Source organism: Myotis lucifugus, unplaced genomic scaffold, assembly GCF_000147115.1.
Source record: "Myotis lucifugus unplaced genomic scaffold, Myoluc2.0 scaffold_167, whole genome shotgun sequence".
Classification (NCBI taxonomy): Eukaryota; Metazoa; Chordata; class Mammalia; order Chiroptera; family Vespertilionidae; genus Myotis; species Myotis lucifugus.
In genome coordinates this window covers 2171252-2191201 of record NW_005871215.1, presented here as the reverse complement: position 1 = coordinate 2191201, position 19950 = coordinate 2171252, and the positions used below count along the sequence as shown (strand labels likewise).

At 49.7% G+C, this 19950-nt stretch overlaps 1 protein-coding gene across 1 annotated transcript in view; it reads left to right on the top strand.

Annotated features, from left to right (window-relative positions):
• Positions 1–487: 487 nt before the first annotated feature.
• PRMT8 (protein arginine methyltransferase 8) overlaps positions 488–19950 on the top strand; it is a 92089-nt gene continuing 72626 nt past the window's right edge. The window contains exon 1 of the mRNA XM_023759936.1: positions 488–995. Coding sequence (XP_023615704.1) covers positions 921–995 — 75 coding nt within the window. The 5' untranslated portion in view covers positions 488–920. The remainder of the gene's footprint in view (positions 996–19950) is intronic.

The following is a 19950-nucleotide window of genomic DNA, read 5'->3' as shown; positions in this document are numbered from 1 at the left end:
CTGGGTAGGGAGAGTGGGAGAAAAGGCGAGATCGTGATACCTTACTTAGTCTTAGAGTTGAAAGAGTTAAGGACCCTCCTCCATCCAGACACCTTCCCCATTCGCTTCCCAAGCCCTTCCCCAAGGAAGGATCCAGGGATTGGCAGAGGAGAGGGAGAGTTGGGGTGGGGGCAAGGTAACTGTGGCCCAATCTTGCCCAGAGCTTGTCCTCGGTGGGAGGATGCACACGCGGGTCTAAGAACCTGCAAGAGTCCTGCTCCAGCGCCTGCTTTCTCCGAGCTTCCCGCGTGGCCCTGCAGCGTTCGCGCAGCCCTTGCCCCGGGTGCAAGCTGTCCGCAACGCCGGGGAGCGGAGGCGGTCAAGAGACCCTCACAGCCGGTGGAGGGGGCGGCCGGGGGCTCTCAGTCTGCGCCCAGCCTGCTCCGCCGAACCTCCTACCCCGCCCCCACTCACCCAGCTCAGCCCCTAGGAGAGACGCGCAGGAAGCGTGTTGCTTCGCCCAGCGGATCCACAGAAGTTGAGAGGAGTTGGTGGCTGCCTCGGGCCGGCGGACTTTGCGAGCAGCCGGGGAGAGGGACGCCGCCGCCACCGCGGAGCCTTCGGGGCTGCCTCCCTCCTGCTCAGCCGCAGCGCGCGGGCGGAGAGGGGCGGGGAGGGGGTCGGGTGCGCACGAAGAACTTGAAACTGTGTGAAGGAATCCGAAGCAGATGAGAAGGGAGGAAATAAAACAAAGTGGAGACTGCAGGAAAGACTCCACCGTGCTTGATTGTGTCGGCTGACGCTCCGGCAGAGGGGCTGGGTTGGGCTTTTTAAAAAATTTTTTATTCCACCCATTCTCTCGCTTTCTCTCTCTCGTTTAAAGCTATACCAGCTCTCTCTTTCTCTACTATCTGTGTGTCACCAAACCCTTGCTGGCTCTTATGGGCATGAAACACTCCTCCCGCTGCCTGCTCCTAAGGAGGAAAATGGCGGAGAACGCTGCCGAGAACGCCGAGGTAAGGAGGCGAGCGGCCGGGCGCCCCGCGACCCCGGCTGCCCACCCGACCGCCAAGCCGCCGCGGTCGCTGCTGCCGCTGCCGCGGCCGCTCAACACCTAGAGCCAAACTTTCCCCAGTTCCATCCGCCGGCTGTGTGTGTGTGTGTGTGTGTGTGTGTGCGCGCGCGTGTGTTGGGGTGGGGGAGAGCCAGTGCATGTCTCAGGTCCCTCCTTTTGAAAATGCAAAAGAGTCGCTCTCACCCCATCTTTCTGTCCTACCACCCGCTGCTTGCTTCTCTTTTCCCCAATTCCCAATCCTGGGCAGCTGCGCTCCCCTGCCCTCTCCCCTGCTCCGTTAGGGCTTCCAAGTCCCGGCTTTGTGCAGAGCTGAGAGGGATAATCCTGGGGCCAGGTCTGCTCCCTGCAGTGCCTTGACCATCTCCAGCGCTGCTTCAGATTTACCCTTCAAGCTCGAGTCCCTGAGCTACCGGTCCCCGCAGCACCGCGGAGAGCTCCCAGCCGTAGGGGGCAAAGCTGGGCTGACAGTGGGACTTGGGCACCGCCAGCAGACCGTCCGGCTCAGTTTAGGGCCCTGGAGATGTCTGAAATCCTCTTATCTTAGAGCCATCTCTGGGGCGGTAAACCCGGGAGGGAGAGAGGGCGCGACCACCTTCAGGACCAGGGACAGCGCCCGCTCCTGCCGCATCAGAGCCCGCGCCGCGCCACCGTGATGGTGGTGGTTGCGCGCCCCCCGGGCTGCAGCGTCAAATGGGTCTGCAGTCACTCATCCCGCATCAGCTTTTGAATGTCGCTCTAGCTCCTCAAATTGCGCTCGTGCCCCCCCGCCTTTGGCAGCCCAATAGCTGACCTTTCTCTACTCTCGAGTTGGCCCTGAGCCGCAAAGAGCCCTGCTGGGTTTTGCGCCCCAATACCGGCCGCTGTGTTCTCTGGCCTCGCACTGACCCTGCTGTCCTTACAACTGGACTAGTCCGTAGGTTCTGGGCACCTGTAGTCACGAAGGGGATCAGCGTGGGCAGTCCCCTTACCTTCCTGGAGAGCGGTGAGCCGAGGTGGGGGCGGAGTGGGGTAAGTGTGTGATCATTCCTTACTCGGTGGCAGGAGAAAGGCAGGGAGCGAACTCTCCAGGCTCTATTAATAGCCGGCTGTCTGGTGGGGCTGCCGTACAGTTCACATATGGTTACCCATATGCAGCGTGGGGCAGGGATGGAGGTGTGGCGCGAGGATTGTCTCTCTGTCGTTCTGGGATGCAAAAAGGTGCAGAGACCCTTCCCCAGTCTTCTTCCCGAGAGGTCTGAACTGTAGCTAACCCCTGCCCCCACCGCGTAGGCAGCAAAGCTTTTAACAATTCCATTCTCTGAGAGACTAGAAGCAGCATGCATCTGGCAACTGTCGATTTGGAAACAAACAGGCTCTGGGGCTTGAAAACAGTCGGGTATTCAGTAGCTAATGCCCTCTCCCTGAGTTAGGGCAAAGCCAATAGAGTGCGATCCCCGGACACTTGCTCTCCCTCTCCCGCACCCTTCCCCACCAGAGAGCAGACATTTAGAATGATGTGGAGTGCAAGGCTCTTAGCCGCACAGTGGAGAGTTAGCCTTACCAATACCCTCGCTGTCCTCTCTCGGATCGCCCACCCGCGGAAGAGCTTTCTAAAAATAGCTCGGAGTCAAGGCTGCGCGCCTGTAAAGTGTTGGACTAGCAGCACGTAGCAGTCCGTGCTGCCAGGTGGCTGGAGCGCTGGAAGCTGGAAACAACCCCCCTCGCGCCCCCCCCCACCCCCATCCCGTCCCTCTCAGTTCCTGAAAAAAAAAAGTTCTTTAGGGTCTGTAGCTCCCGCACCCGGCTGTTTGCTGGGGTCTGGGCGCAGACCCCTGCTGGGTTCCTCAGTGTGCAGCAGCCTCTGTTGAGCTCCCCACCTCGGCCAGGGTTAAAGGCGTCCATAGCAGGCATAGCAACACGCGCCAGGCTATTTTTACTGCTTCCTCCACGGTTCTGTGCTCCCCCTTCTCAGCAGTTGCACATGCCAGCTCTGCTCAAAGCATCAATGAAAATAGCAGTAGAGGCTCGGAGCTCCTGTTTGGGCAGGCGGGGGGTGGGTGGGGGAGGGGGCGAGGAAACAAACAAACAAAAAAACAAACAAAAAACGTTTGCACACAGTGGCAGTGGGAGGGACAGACCAAAGGGGGCTCCTTAAAGGGGAGTGAGTCTGGGGTTCAGTTCTTAGCAACTTTCCTGAGGAGGGGAGGAATTCAGACCTACTTAATGTTCAAACATGCCCAATGAAGCCATCCAGGCAACGTGACAATCACTTGGTTTTTTTCCAGGAAATGGCTGTTTGTGGAATAAGCCAGGACTAGAGCAATACTTCTAAAAGTGGGAAATTGTAGGTTTGTCTGCATGTATGGTGGGAGAGAGAGGCAAGGATGCCTCTGTGGTGTTTCTGTGTTGGTGCTGCTCTGATGGTGGTAGTGGTCTTTGTTCTTAACTGGACATGTCTTTGTGAGCACTGACTCTGTATTAGGAACAATTAGGTACCCCAGAACTAAAGATGGAGACCACCAGACCCCTGTTCTCCAGGGAATCAGTCTGGTGGATAGTGGTGCCAGATCATCAGATAATCCTGTATCACCTTTTCCTGCCCTTTGTTGGTGTTGTTGGCAAGCACCTTATCTCCCTTCATCCTCACAATAATCCTGTGAGATAAGCAAAGGTTAGTATTTATTTTTTGTCCCCATTCTGCAGTTGAGGAAACTGAGGCTGAGAGGTCCAGCAATTTCTGAAAGTCACCTGGCAGGCTAAGCCAGTCTTGGAATACAGTTTGATCCCACTTCTGATTCTTTGCCCTTTGCCCTACATTCGTACTCCAAAAAAGATGCCATGTATGTATGAATGGGAGTGGGGAAGTGAGGATTACTTTGGAAGGCAGAGATGAAATATTGGAGGTAGACAAAGATGATGGGAGGTGTTCTTTTTTAAAATTTTTGTTGTGGTTAATCCTCACCTGAGGATATTTTTTTCCATTTATTTTTAGAGAGAGTAGAAAGGAGGGAGGGAGGGAGAAGAGAGAGAGAGAGAGAGAGAGAGAGAGAGAGAGAGAGAGAGAGAGACATGAGAAAAACATTGACTTGAGAGAGACACATCAATTGGTTGCCTCTTGAATGCACCTCCACCAGAGCTGGGGATCAAACCTACAACCCAGGTATGTGCCATTGACTGGGAATCAGTGCGCGGACAATGCTCCAACCACGGAGCAACACCAGCCAGGCCAGAAGGTATTCTTTCACAAGGTAAAGATAGGGAAAGATATTCTAATTATTAGGCAAGGAGAAAGTGGAGAATAAGACTACTTATATTATGAGCTGAACCTCTCTTAAAGTCTGGAGCTGTGGCAGTGGGGACTTCAAAAGCACAGTTTTGGAGGGCATGGTTGGCACTGGGTGGCCCTGAGTACACTCTTGAACCACTTTGGCATCTGTTTCTTTAACTTGAGCTGATTCCCTTTGTGGACATAAGGATATGCAGGGCCCCTGGCACATGTTAGTTCCATTTCTGCTTCCTCTGGCTCCCTCAAATATGCTTCTCCTCCTCAGCTGGGATCACACACCGGTGCCCACTCTCATCAGCCTCTTCTCCTCCCTTGTTCCACACACATCACCAGAAACCTTCTGATGTGGTCTTCTGAAATGTCTGCAAAGCCTCCCACCTGACTCTCCTTTCCAGTCCACTCTCAGTGCCCGCGACAGGTCATCCTCACCTCTGCCCTGATTTAGGCAGTAGCCTCTCAACTATTGTTCCTCTTCCCTAATCCAGCCTCATTCTGATGCTCAACGGGCTTCCCGAAGCACAAATGTGCTCGTGATCCGACATCTCTTTTAAAGCTCACCATGTAGCAGCCCCATTACATATAGAATACAGGATGGAGCCCAGTTTTCTTAGCATAGGCCCTTTAATACCTGCCCCGTGCAATTCTCTATATAGGCCACTGACATCATGCCTGAATACTTTTGTGCATATTGGTCCTTCTGCCTGGGTTGCTCTCCACTACTTCTCTCTGGGAAAAAAAGTCTTCCTCAACCTTCGAGACCCAAGTCAAAGGTCACTTCCTCTGGACAGCCTTCTCAGATCTGCCACTTACCCTCCACCCCCAAGGAGAGCAAGTGCTCCTTCTCCTTGTTCTTTACACCTGCCTCTCACTTTTCCTATTAGAGATCACTGGCTTCTTATATGTCTGTTTCCCCAGTTAGGTAATGAACTTTTAAAAATTACCTTGTTCTTAACACTGTGCCGACACACAGTAAATGATAAATGTTGATAAATGCCTTCTGAATTGATTCATGGAATTATGAACGAGTTCACGAGCCTCCTGGGTTTTTGGCACTCTGGGTTTCTGAAAACTGGGCTTCCAAGCTCCCACCCCTCTGCTATACTTACATTCCTGTGGATCTTTAACACTCAAAGTGAGTAAATATCTTGGGGATCAAGGTGCTGCAGCAACTGAAAGCATGGGCACATTTTGGTTATTCATGTTTCTATTCAATACTGACTCTTACTATGTGGTGTTCTTCTGAATGGCAGATAAATGGATTAGTCACAATGCCCAGTTATGAACCAGGGGGACAATGGAGCCTTGTGAGCAGCTGTCTTGGAGAAAGTCTGATGCATTGTTGATGGTGATGACTCCTTGATTGTGGTTTTAGCACCTAAAGGAGGGCCGTAAAGGGTGACAGAACAGTTTTTAGCAGAGGAGTCATTTTGGGGATTGTTATTTGAATGTTCTCTAGTGCCTTACTGACCAGGGAGAGAGAATAGTTATGGGTGGGGAAAGTCCTACATTAGGACAGAGGGATTAAGGGTCTCAGTAAGTGCTGCTGTGTGAGTTATGGGGAGACCTGAGCTGACCTCTGACATGGCATATGCTGGTGGTTTTAGCTACTGGATGGCTCTCCCCAGGGAGTTCCTTTCAGTTAAAGGGTCAGGGAGTGAGGAGGAAGAGGGCCCGAGGAGGCAGGACTCAGGGCTACTTCTCTGAGGATGGTCTGCATCCATGTCTCTTTCTTGAAAGGGGCGGGGTGGAGAGGGAGCTAACTAACCATGTGTCCTCCAGCACCAGCTGCTTGGTTTAATCCAGCTCTGGGCTTAGATGTGTTATGTTGAACATGACTTAACCTCTTGAGGCCTCATAAGGTTGTTGTGATGATTAAATGAGTTAATTCATGCAAAGTGTTTAGAATATGGTGAGTGCTCAGTAACTGCTTATGATTATTATCCTGCTAGCTTTTGGAAATTTTGCCAAAAGAGTGAAAACTGGATGAACTCTCCCACTTTCTTGTTTCTCCACTGAATGACCCACATCAATTTTTTTCCTCCCCCAGCAAACACCGATTTCAGTCCATAAATGCGCTCAGGAGAATTAAGAAGATACCCACAATTTTTTTTTCCTTGGGAAATTTGGCTTTTCATAGAGTCCTAAATTGGTTTTCTGCTGAAACACAGTACTCCTGTCTCCAATTCAGGAGTGGGTTTCATTTCCTCCTCGTTGCTAACTGCGCTGTGAAGTGATTATCACACGCATACCAGTTGTGGAACATGCAAAAATATGTAAAAACAGTACTTGCACCTTGGAGTCTACTGTGCCAACAGGAAAAAAGTAGGCAACATGACGATATGTGAATTGCCGAGGTAACTGGAAGCGGAATGTTGCTGTGTAAAAAGCAGACATTGTGTTGTGAATGGACTCAGTGGGAGAACAGAGAGAGCACAGGCAAGAAGGGACCTCCAAAAGGGCACCGGCCATGCTTCTGTTGCACACTTACGTAATTAACCCAGATGCGCAGTTGGCAACTTGATAAAAAGCTCCAGAAGAGGCGATTTCCCCAAACTCCTTGTCAGTAAGTTCAATAGTTAGGAAGTTCTTCCTTAGGTCTCAGATGTCTCTTCTATTGCAACCAGAGTCGCCTCTGTTCATCTTATTCTAAAATGAGACAAAACCTGGCCAGTTACCTTTGCATTTTGGGCTGTATTAAGACTGTGCCACCTTTTTTTAACTAGTTTTTGTTCCAAGTGAGGCCAACCCCTTTCTCTGGGATTTTGGTAGTAGCCCTCTAATCGGAATAGCGGGGAGAGGAGTATTTGATATTTGCCTCTCCAGTGTTATCCAGCCTATGGGGTATTTCACACATCAATTGGCTTTTCTACTTCACTTGTTATTAGAATTCCCTCAAGCATCACAGCTTTCCCAGACTTGTAATGGGTGACCCATGAGCGAAGATCTCTTTTCAAAATGTAATTTTATAAGAGGAAACAGCTTGATGTGCACGTTTTCATAAAGTCATAGAATCTTAGAGCTGGATGAAAAGTCAAATCATTTTTAAACTAAGAGATGGAAAAACTTGCCCAATATCACAAAGCTCTTCAGTCTTGAGTAAACAAGTCAATACCATGCCTACCTCCTTTAAATGTAGCATCTGATTTATTTTTTCATTTTGTGTGTGCTATTTTTCTAACATATCCAGATATGTAATATCTAAAAACAGTGTTTCTCTGTATAAGGTCTAGGAATCGTGCATAATGAGAGCTCTCTCCTTTTCATATGACACTTAAAATGCTTTGGCATATATCATAATGTTAATGCATGCCACCATAGTTGCACACAGACACATGTTACATAATGTACACCATGCATTGATACATAACACTATGAGTTACATAGTATCCCCATTGTACAGATGAAGAAACCCAAAACATAGAAAGTTAGTGTTACTTGCCTAAGATCCCATAGCTAGTAATGATGGAGCTGGAACTTAAACTCTGGTTTTCTAGCCACCAAGACTCATGTTTTTTTTCCAGTCTACTAGGCTGTGTAGACGTTAGAGGGGCCAGAGTAGAAACTTAAAATATGAAGAGAAAGAATGGAGAAATAACTGGAGAAATAAGGAATGGTGGATTTGGAAGAAACAAAGAATAGGCCTTCATCCCCACCTTTCCTTTCCCAATCTTCTTTTTCTGCCTCCACTACTACCTTGCCATTCCCACTTTCACTGTTTTCAATGCTATGCCCTGAGGGTGGCAAGGACCTGCTATAATTTGTGGCTGGGATCATCATTTCACACCATCTACTCATCTAAGCTGTCCCCATGCTTGGGCTCCTAGCTGGCGGGCCAGGGGGAAACTCCTGTGTAACAAAGCACAGCTCTTTGGAAACTAGACCCAAGGGCATCCATATTAAGCCTGGACTCTCATCCAGCTTCTTTCTTGGGATGAAATGAATCGCAGATGCTTCAGGATAGGAACTTTTTAAAAAATTATCTCTGTAGTTTTATCCCCTGTATTCTTTATCTAGGACTTCTATAACAAAGTACCACAAACTGGGTGGCTTAAAACAACAGAAATGTATTCTCTCACAGTTCTGGAAGCTAGAAGTCTGAAATAGAGGTGTCAGCAGGGTTGGTTCCTTTTGGAGGTTCTTAGGAAGAATGTGTTGCTTGCCTCTTTCCTAGCTTCTAGTGGTTGTCAGCTACACTCAGCATTCTTTGGCCTGTACACACATCACTCCAATCCCTGTCTGTCTTCATAGGACCTTCTCCCCTGTGTGTGTCTGTACCTCTTAACCAGTCATACTAGAGTAGAGGCCACCCTATCCAGTGTGACCTCATCTTCACTTGATTACATTTGTAAAGACCTTATTTCTAAATGAGGTCATATCTATGGGTAACAAGGGTTAGGACTTCAATACATCTTTATGGGGAACTTGATTCAATCTCCAACATCATCCAACACAGTGCCCACATGTAGTAGGTCTGAGTAGACAATGGCTGAAAGGCTGAATGAATACATAGCAGGCTTTGGAATAGTTGCAAAGCCAGTGAAGGTAGTCACTCTCTTTTAAGTTCCTTTCCTACTGCTCCCTCAGCTGTCCACCGTGCCCACTGGCTTCCCTCTATGAGGCCTTCTTTCCTTGAGCAGCAGCAGTGATTACATAAGAGCTGCCATTTTTCTGTCCACATTATGTGTGGGGCACAGTGTGCAGTCGCTTTCTAAGCACTGTCTGATTTAATTTACACCACAAGATTGCAAAGCAATTCTTAATATTCCCGTTTTGCAGTTGAAGAAATGGAAATGTGCAGTGGTTGATTAACTTGACCAACATTATAGCACTAATAAGTAGTGGGGCTGGGGTGCTCTCACAGTTGGAATGTGTTCTGCTGTTGATTTGGGCCTCTTTCCCACTTTCCCCACATCCCCAACCTCAAGCTAGACCTCACCTTTGCCCCACACCAGCTCCCACTCGCTGGAAGATTTGGGAAGGAATCGATTCGCTTCCATGCATGGGAAGGGGCTCATGGCTGATTGGAGCTGTCAGTCTGTGACAGGCTCCGTGTGCTCCATCTCCTGAGCCTCCCAGGGGATTTGCTTTGTTGCTGCCAGAGGAATTATTTTAGTGGCAGAATTGTGAGCACATTACTAGCTTATTTGAAGGGCTATTTTGGAGGGTAGGAAGCATACGGACTTTCTTGGCACCTTCCAAACCATTAATCCATGTAGACTTCTCAGTCTGAGGTAGTTTTGTGTGGAGGTTAAGGGTGCAGCCTCTGGAATGAGTATGCCTGGGTTCAGATCTCAGCCTGCTGCTTGCTAGCTTGCACACGTTACTGCAGTCATCAGTGCCTTGGTTTCCTCATCTGGGATATGGTAACAGCACTTTATCCCCCTGAGTGACTGTCAGGATTACATGAGCTAGTTCATGTAAAGCACACATCTGGCACACAGTAAATGCTCAAGAAAGATTAGCTATTATTTGTAATTTGGGCTTGACAAGTGGTGTTTCTCTGTGGGAGCAGATGAATAAAGGGCCTTTATTGATGACATTATCGAGTTAGTGGCAGAGGCTGGAGCAGAACAGCCAAGGGAGACATCTTTGATGCAGGTCATTGGATCACTGAATCATTGGTTCAATCACTCTCAGGTCAGCCAACCAGAGCCACAAAGACTGAAGATGGCTCTTTATCACCCCCTGCCCAGGGGCCACTTGTCCCTATGTGAAGTGGCCCAGGTACAGGAAGAATCGGGTTCTCTGTGAGCTGGCCTATCCGCCTCCCAGCTCACATTCAGCTCTGAGATCTAGAACTTAACATCCAGAGAAGGAAACTGAAACCTCATTGAGTCCCTACCAATGTGAGGGAAATGGGGGGTGGAGAGTAGCTGGATTGCAGACCTCCTGAGGGAAAGCCAGGGTCTCAGTCTCCTTTGTGCCGCTCACAAGCCTGGCTGCTGGAAAGGGCACAGTTCCTATTTGTTGGTTCCTGGATTGATTGGTGACCATTTCCCATGTTCCCACTGAGGGGAAGGGAGAGAGAGGCTCAGATGGCCAAATAGATGTTTAATTACCCAGCTAAACACCCTGTCCACTTGGCTGTAAATCCAGTAGAATATATTCACTGTGTGTGAGGCCTGACCCGGGGAGGGGGGGGCGGCGGTTACAGCTAAGACCAAATTGGGCTAATGCCACTATAAAGAGAATGGCTATTCACAAATTCATCAATTAGGGTCCCACCTGTAGCCCTGTTGTGAAAGATACTCTCTTGTTCGCTGAAGTAAAGAGAAGTGGTGGGCTCTCGAGGCTGGGCCTGCCAGGAAATGAAAGACTGCCGTTCCCACAGACAGTTACACTCAAGGCCTTCGATACTCCCTGACGAGCAGTTATGACAGCAGTTCTCTAAGGAGCCCCTCAGAGAATCCCACACAAGCGATCACAGCCCATCACAGGTGTAGATAGGATGCCAATTAAGGAATGTTCTCTGTGAATGTGCATTAGTTCAACTGCTGATGAATATTTATTGAATGAATAAAAGGAAGTGAGCCTGTACATCAGACATATATTATGCCAACCTCCTTTTGTTAGAATCTCTTTCTAATCCCTAGACCTCTCTTCTGAGCCTGGACCCGCATGTCTGACTGCCTTCAGGACATGGCCACTCAGATGTCTCACAAGTACCTCAAACTCCTCTGCAATGTCATCCTTTCTCCTAACCCGCCCTTCTCTTGCCATCCCACCTTGCTTAGTACCACGTCTCCAAACTCACAAGCCCTTTCTCTCCTTTCGCCACAGTGAGACCTGATGATTCTACATCTCAAGGGTTTGTCCCTTTGATCTGAATTGATCTTTTCTTTGCAGTCTGACTTTTTTTTTTAATCCTCACCCAAGGATATTTTTCCTATTGATTTCTAGAGAGAGTGGAAATGAGGGAGGAGGTGGAGGAGAGAGAGACACGTCGATTGGTTGCCTCCCATATGCGCCTTTCCTGGGGTTGGAGAACCTGCAACCGAGGTATGTGCCCTTGACTGGGAATCAAACCCCGCAACCCTTCAGTCTGCAGGCCGACGCTCTAACCACTGAGTAAGCCGGCCAGGGCTGCTGTCCGACTTTTGTTGTCCTAGTTCACATCCTCCCATCTCTTGCTTGGATCTCTGCAGCACCCTCCAGGATGCTCTCCACACATCCTCCCTTTCCTTGCTTTGGTTGATTCCCATGGCAGCTTGAAGGTGCATCTAAGGTGGAAATCTGGTTATATTAAGCTCTTCCTTAAAACCCTTCAGTGGCTTTTCCATTATCACTAGGAGAAAAAGCCCCCTCCTTACCATGGCGTAAAAGGCTCTGCCCAATCATACCCCCCCCCATCTGTTCCGCCCTCATTTCTTGTAAGTCCTTCCCATTTGCTCCAGCTATACTCAACTACTTACCTCCCCTCACCACCTGGTATTTTCCACCCTTCCTTCAGGTCTCAGCTTAGATGTCACCTCTTCCAGGAAGCTTTCCCTGATACCACCCCCTTATCCCAGTCTGGCTTAGTTCTTCTTCCTATGTGATCCTATAGTACCTGTGCATCCTCTGCCACATCACGTATCACGCTGCACTTTATTTGCTGATTTCCTTGTCTGTAAGTCTACCAGAAACTTTGTGAGAGCAGGGACTCTGTCTGTGTGCTTCATGTTGACTCCCAGAACCGACAACAGGGCCAGGTACTTATTAGAGGTTTAAAACCACTTGTTCAATGAGTGACACTGCATGTATCTTTCCTGTATGAAAATGCCCTGTGAATGCTAGTGTTTAAATGAATATCTATTTATTGCTTCCTTCCTAATCCACTGCTTCAGACTGTGTCAGTCACATAGGATCCACTGTGAGAGGAAATCCCTGTGGTCATAATCATCATCCCCCTAACCCAGTGGTTGGCAAACCGCGCCTCGCGAGCCACATGCGGCTCTTTGGCCCCTTGAGTGTGTCTCTTCCACAAAATACCACGTGCGGGTGCGCACATACAGTTCGATTGAAACTTCATGGCCCATGTGCAGAAGTCGGTTTTCAGCCTGGGTGAGTCTATTTTGAAGAAGTGGCATTAGAAGAAGTGGGCATACGTTCGCTGAGGTTGACCCCTCAGATTGAGGACGTTTTTAGCAAAGGCCAGCTTAGGAGTACCCTAATTAAGTTAATAACAATGTACCTACCTATATAGTTTAAGTTTAAAAAATTTGGCTCTCAAAAGAAATTTCAATCGTTGTACGGTTGATATTTGGCTCTGTTGACTAATCAGTTTGTCGACCACTGCCCTAACCCAAAGCAAGTAGTTAGGCTGTTCCAGTTAGAGGCTCGCTGCTAAGGGACAAAACCAAAACTGCAGAGAGAATGGTTATAGTTCGTGCACACTGGGTAAGAGGAGACTTTTGGATAAACAACAGTATAAGTTTAATGCCCTCTTGAGCAGGCACAACGTAAGTCTTAGAAAGGGCTGGGAGTCAGGGCTCTGCCTGGGGCAGCGGAGTTCCCTGCACTTCGGCAGTAGCAGGAGGTGGCTGCGAGACTGTGGAGTCTCCTGTGAAAACCCTCGCTTGAGGCAGGGGAGTTTTGGGGTTTGGATCAGCTGACATATTTTCTCCCACTGGGCCTGACGCATCATCATGGACTGATCTGAGCAGGAGACATGGTGGGCGGTGCCCTCAGACAGGCGGCTGAGCAGCCCTGAGGCTCTGGCTCTGAACCACAGGCACTTCGGGCCCCAGGCTCCTCTTGTGGGCCAGGCGCTCTGCCCCCAGCTTCGCCCAGGCCTCCTTTATTCACAGTTGTCTTGGTTCAGCACTGCCATCCACTCTCCTGTTTATAAGGTTAAAAATAAATGCTCCGTATTTCAGGACGTGAAGAAAACCAAACCAAGGGTTTGGGCTGCCAGTGCTGCAGGGCGCTAGGACTTTGTCTGCAGGCCAGGGCTGGTGGCTTTTCTTGGAGGTTTAACTGCAGCTCTGCCAAGCCTGCGCCCACCTCTCTTCCTTCTTCCAGTTCCGCTTCAGCGTTAGCAACCAGAGTCTCAGAGCTCGTTGGGTTCGTTCTCCCACCTCTGCAGGGGGGCCCACACAATCTGGTGAGGACAGTTGGCCTCTATCCTGAGCCCCAAGGAGGAACTCCTTCAAGTTGCCTTGATTGTTCACTCCAGTTCCTCAGTGTAGAAAGCGTACAGAACCGAGAGGTGGAACCCAGGGCCCTGACTCTGTTGCCAGCTGCGCTCTATGACTCTCAGTTACCGTATGGAAATGGATGATGTGATCCTAATCTACCCCAGGTGATGGTGGTGCCCTGAAATAACTGGAGTCAACGGGCATGGGGACGATTGAAAAGGGGGGAGGTATGTGCGCGTTTTACATTTTGCTGTCACTCCCTCGCTGTCTCAGGTGCCTCCCAGAGCGGCTCTGTGCCTGTTTCCTCTTAATGAGTTGTCAGTGGAGTTGGAAACGAGCTCATCGCCATCCTCCATATGACCTCCCATCCAGACACGCCCACATGTGCTGAATCTGTGCTGTTGAAGATGGGAGATGTTTCCCCCTTGGTGGCGAATGGCACAGAGAATGATGTTTGGGGTGAGCAGGAAGGTGGCACCAGTCTGGACTTCGGCTTCATGGGGAGCTGACCTTTTCTAGGGCCCGGACTTGAACAAAGGATGTAGGGTAGGCAGGTTACAGGCAAGTATTTATCTGGGAAAGACTCTTCCTCAGAAGCCACTGCCCCCCCCTTTTTTTCCCTCTCCCCCTGCTGGCTCAGGCTCTTCCTTTCATTCCCACTTTCCCAGGCATGGGCTTCTGTGCTACTAAGAGTCATGGTTCTTTCTTTCTCAGGCAGGAAAGACTGTGAAGAGCTTACTGTTCAGCTGCCAGGGGAGGCAGCCCCAGAATCATGGCTCTGGGCTCTGTGGGCCTGGATGTTGCATGTTGGAGAGAATTCAATCCCCGGCAGCCACTCCTTCAATGCCTGTTTGACCAGGCACTGATGCATAACCTTACTCAGGTGCTATGGGTCCAGCCTGTTCCAAACGTAGGCAGGGATAAAGGAAAAAGAAAGGGAAGATTTGAGTTTCAAATCTCTTAAAGCCACACTTCTTTGTCTTCCCCAGTGAGCATGCTGGACCATTCTTTCTCAAGTGGTGGGACCTGATGTATCTCCCAGGATACAGGACCATGCCAGGATGCTGTATTCCATTGGGTACTATGCCAGGTGCAGCAGCCTAGCTCCACACTGGGGCGGGGGCGGGGGAGGGGGGCTGGAGGAAGGGTGATTCTATGACTATCCCTGCAATGACCCTCTTCTGACATGCTCTGGCCATCAGCCTTGGAGACCCCTTATTCCCCATTGTGGTGGATTATCATCTCACCCGAGCAGCCAAAGGCATTGGACACTGCTGGGCATTGCGTTTTTCTTGAAACTCTCTCCTCTTTGGGATCCTAAGTCCTACTTTTTCCTGTTTCTCCCACATCTCTGATAACTGTTTTCTCTCAAGCTTTCATGTAGATCCTTCTTCCTTGACCACCTCTGAATGATGCTGCCTCCAGCTTACTCTTCCTGGATGATCTCATCCTCTTCACGACTTCTGACACCCAGACTTGCACTTCTGGCTTGATTTCCCTTCCTCAGTGTTCTGCAGGCACTTCAAATTCCACAGGACCCAAACTTGCTCATCTGTTCCTCTCCTTGTATGCCTGCCTACAATAAGGGCACTGCCATTCTCTCTTTCACTCTAGGCAGAAATCAGAAATCATACTAGAAGCCTCCCTTACTCTCACCTCTCCTACTCCAATCCCAGATAATTTATATCAAAATTCTGTGAATTATGCTGTCATAGCATTATTTGCTTTCCTTGCCTTCTCCTTATCCCCACAGCCTTAGGTCAGACCCTCATCATCTCTTGTCTGGGCCACGGAAGCTGGCTTCCCAGCAGCTGCTCTTGCGCACTGTCAGTCCATTCTCTACTACAGCATGATGCCTGGACTCCAGGAGGACTCAGTAGATGCTGGTTGAATGAATGAATGAATGACTGAGTCTTAGGTAGCAATTACTTGCTCAGAGGAGAAATGCAGGGAGATTGTCTGCAGCTGGTTGTCATTGTGAGTTAACATTGGGATCACTATTCTCCACCTCATCTAGCCTTAGTGGAGATGCTTCAGTATTAAATACATTTAGAATACAGTTCATGGGATTCAGGAGACCTGTGTGATAGTCCAGGCTCTGCAACTTGCTTACTATGAGACAAGTCTTTTCTGAGGCTGTATTTGACCTTGAGAGCACTGCAAAAGCAAGAATCAAGGAGTTTGAGATTCTCAGTTGCTCTGCACTTACCAAGCTGCATTACCCTTCATGAGAAAGAAGGACAAAGATTATGATAGAGAGTTAACCAGGAGAAGTGTCTGAATCCACAAAGAGATATCCTGGTAGTTCCTTATGGGACATTATTCAATCCCCCAGCATCACTCAATCCTCTCAGAAATTCTAATGTGGGCTTCCATGCCCTTTTTTTTTGTCTGTCTCTAATGACACAATGGGCTTGGTCTTGGGGGTTCTAGAAGCCTCTTTGCAGATCTCTGACTCCTAAACCAAATATGGTATGTGCTATTGAACAGCTAACTCCTGTTTAATTTCCCTTATATCTTAGCTTTAGCAGGCATTTTATATTTAAGTTGAGTAGCTGGCTGGGGTCCCCCAGTAAGTCCTGTAGACTTTTTGGGCCTGGTTAATAGCAACTTACCTGAAGCCAGGGGACAGGACCATGTGACTCATTGAGGTCCCTTTTGGATTTTCAGGTGTTAATTCTACTCTTCCCATTGCAGGATTTAGTGAATATGATTGTACTCTGTGATAGGGTACATGTTATCTTCTTTTTCCATGATAAACTTGCCTCTTCCATGTTACTTTCCTCATCAGTGTCAGGGAAATGCAGAGTATTGGTCACTTTAAGGGCTCTGGAAACAAAAGCCAGTATCTGAGTAAAGAGGGCATCAAAAGTTGGTAGTCTTGGGAAAATGTTTAATAGTAACAATTTTAGTTCCATTTGTTGTGTCAGCAAATCCATTCCTTATAGTATATTCTTTTGCAGTACTTCATTCTGTCCAATTTTAGATAATGAATAATCAATTAAGTCAGGTATTGCTACATTGATTTCCTTCAAGTAGCCCAGAGTGACCTAGCACATCTTGGAATCTGTTTCCAGGCCCTAAATCCTTAACGATAAGGAGGTGCTGGATGGAGGAAGGGGGCAGGAATGATCACAACTGCCTTTTGGAGAGGGGAGCTCGGTGGAGAGATACTTTGTCAACATCAAAGAGTTGGCTTCAGGACCAAAGCCAGGTTCTCAGCCCTTATGGTCCTATGAGTCAGGTTGCTGTGTTTATTTTCCAGTCTCTGCTAAAGTCAGCCTATCTTTTCTGCTCCATGCAATATTGTCTTTGTCCCCTACAGAAACCCTACAGTTCACTTTCCTCCAAGCTTGGTGCCTGGTTGTTTCAATGTCAGAATTCTGGCTGGGTCTGAAATCCGTGACCAGGTTGGTGTTGGGCTGTGACTGGCACATCAGGCTGTAAGATGTGGTTGGGAGAGGAGTTGCTCACCCAGACTCTTGGAGCCTTTCCAAATCCATCAGCTCTTTCATTGGCGATCACCAGTATAAGTTAGATTAGGGAACTCCAACCTCTCATGGTGGGGTGTAGATCAAATGATGTCTGAAGGCCCTCTTCGTAGTGTGCTGGTATTCTACATATGATCTTCAAATCAGAAGATAACAGCATGAGACATTGGCCACTGCTTAGAGCAGGTGCCTGTTCTCCACCTGCCACAGTCCCCCTGCTGCCCATGGCGGCTGTCATCACCTATGGTCATTCACTCCACCAGTTCACGTCACCAGCTCGGTCCCTTTAGATATGACTGTTCAATCCATGGTATTGAATCCAGTCCATTCTCTTTCTGAGATGGGAATCAAAAGCCAAAGAAGGCCTAGGTGACTCAAGGATACACAGTGAGGTCGTAGCAAAGTTGGGACCAGAAATAAGAGCTCTGGGATCCAAGTATGGGTCTTTCCTCATCACATGGTCCTGGCTCTGAGGCCGAGGATCTGTATAGCCCTGAGCCTTTTCAAACTGCCCAATTAGAAACTTTCCTCTTCCAGGTCTTAAGGTGTTTTTTTTTTGTTTGTTTTTTGTTTTTTTTTTTGTTTGTTTGTTTTTTTTTACAAGCCTAAATAAAGGAAAGCTCTCGCCAGTTTGTTCTGGGTGATTCAGGAGAGAGACAAATATTTGTGCCTAATTGTGAAAATGGTGAGGTACTTAAGAGATAGTCCAGAATGCTACACCTTGGGGACTTTGATTGGGAACCATTTGTGGGGGGGTCTATCATTATTGGCTACCTACACCTCAGGATCTTGACCTTGGAGCAACATGAGTCTGTGTTAAAATATAGTAGGCAGCTTCCCATAGGCTTGATTTCATGTTCTTCCAATTTTTAATGCTATGACCTTGGACCAGTTACTTACTTTTTTTCTGAGGCTCATTATATATATATACTAGAGGCCCAGTGCACAAAAATTTGTGCACTCTGGGGGGGAGAGGGGGTCCCTCAGCCCGTCCTGTGCCCTCTCGCAGTCTGGGACCCCTCAGGAGATAATGACCTGCTGGCTTAGGCCTGCTCCCGGGTGGCAGAGGGCAGGCCCAATCCCTAGGTGCAGCCCCTGGTCGGGCTCAGAGCAGGGCCGATGGGGGAGTTGGGGTGCTGCCCCCTGTCATGCACAGAGCAGGGCGGATCCGGAGATTGCGATGCCACCCCTAGTCACGCTCAGGGTAGGGCCGATTGGGGGGTTGGGGCACCGCCCCCTGTCACACTCAAGGCAGGGTCGATGGGGAGGTTGTGGCGCCACCCCCTGTCATGCACAGAGCAGGGCCGATCAGGGGGTTGGGGCGCTGCTCCCTGTCACTCACAGAGCAGGGCCCATCAGGGGGGTTGGGGCTCCATACCCTGTCATGCACAGAGCAGGGCCCATCAGGGGGGTTGGGGCTCCATACCCTGTCACACACAGAGCAGGGCCGATCAGGGGGTTGAGGAGCTCCCCCCTGTCATGCACAGAGCAGGGCCGATCAGGGGGTTGAGGAGCTCCCCCCTGTCATGCACAGAGCAGGGCCAATCAGGGGGTTGAGGAGCTCCCCCCTGTCACTCACAGAGTAGGGCCAATAGGGGAGTTGGGACACCACCCCCTGTCACACACAGAGCAGGGCGGATCAGGGGGTTGGGGCGCTGCCCCCTGTCATGCATAGAGCAGGGCCCATCAGGGGGGTTGGGGCTCCGTACCCTGTCACACACAGAGCAGGGCAGATCAGGGGGTTGAGGAGCTCCCCCCTGTCATGCACAGAGCAGGGCAGATCAGGGGGTTGGGGTGCTCCCCCCTGTCACGCACAGAGCAGGGCCGATCAGGGGGTTGGGGCACCACCACTGTCACACTCAGGGCAGGGCCGATGGGGAGGTTATGGCTCTACCCCGTCACACACAGAGCAGGGCCAGTGGGGGTGGGGGTTGGGGCACTGCCCTCTATCACCCACAGAGCAGGGCCGATCAGGGGGTTGGGGTGCTGCACCCTGTCACACACAGAGCAGAGCTGATCAGGAGGTTGGGGCGCCGCACCATGTCACACACAGAGCCGCAGGGCGATCAGGGGGTTGGGGAGCTTCCCCCTATCAGGCACAGAGCAGGGCTGATCAGGGGGTTGGGACGCCTTCCCCTGTCATGAACAGAGCAGGGTGGATAGGGAGGTTGTGGCCCCGCCCCCTGTCACACACAGAGCCAAAGGGCGATCAGGGGGTTTGGGCGCTGCCCCCTGTCACACTGATCCTGGTGCCAGGAGGCATATTACCCTTTTACTATATAGAATAGAGGCCTGGTGCACGGGTGGGGGCCGGCTGGTTTGCCCTGAAGGGTGTCCTGGATCAGGGTGCGGGTCCCCACCTGGTTGCCTGGCCAGTCTGCCTGAGGAGCTGAGGGCTGTTTTCAGGCTGGCGGGTGACTGAAGCTCCCAACTGCTCCTTTTTTTTCTTTTTTTTTTTTTATTCTGGGCCAGCTTTAGCTCTGAGGCCTCAGCTGCTGAAAGCAGGTTTCTGGCCTTTGTTTACCTTCTGTATTTGATACAATGTTGCGGTCTGGCTGGCTGAAGCCTGGCTGAGTAAAGCAGGTTTCTGGGGTTTTGTTTAGCTTCTATATTTGCAACATAGCTGCTTAGAGTTGCAGCTGAGAGGCCGGCAAGTCAGGCAGGGAATGTTGGAGTCCGCAGTCACTGGAGCAAGCAAGCCTCCTGTTCGCTTTAAGCTGCCTGGCTGCCGGCCGCCATCTTGGCTGGCAGTTAATTTGCATATCGCCCTGATTAGCCAACGGGAAGGGTAGCGGATGTATGGCTAATTACCATGTTTCTCTTTTATTAGATAGGATATATATATATATATATATATATATATATATATATATAATGGCAATCATGTATTTTTTCTTCAAAAGATTGGTATGAAGAGCAAATGAAATAATAATGAAAATGCACTTACCATAGGGCCTGGCCAACAAATGATGCTGTTGTTTGGTTTGTGGTTGTGATGCTGACTAGGATTGCTAGATGCTC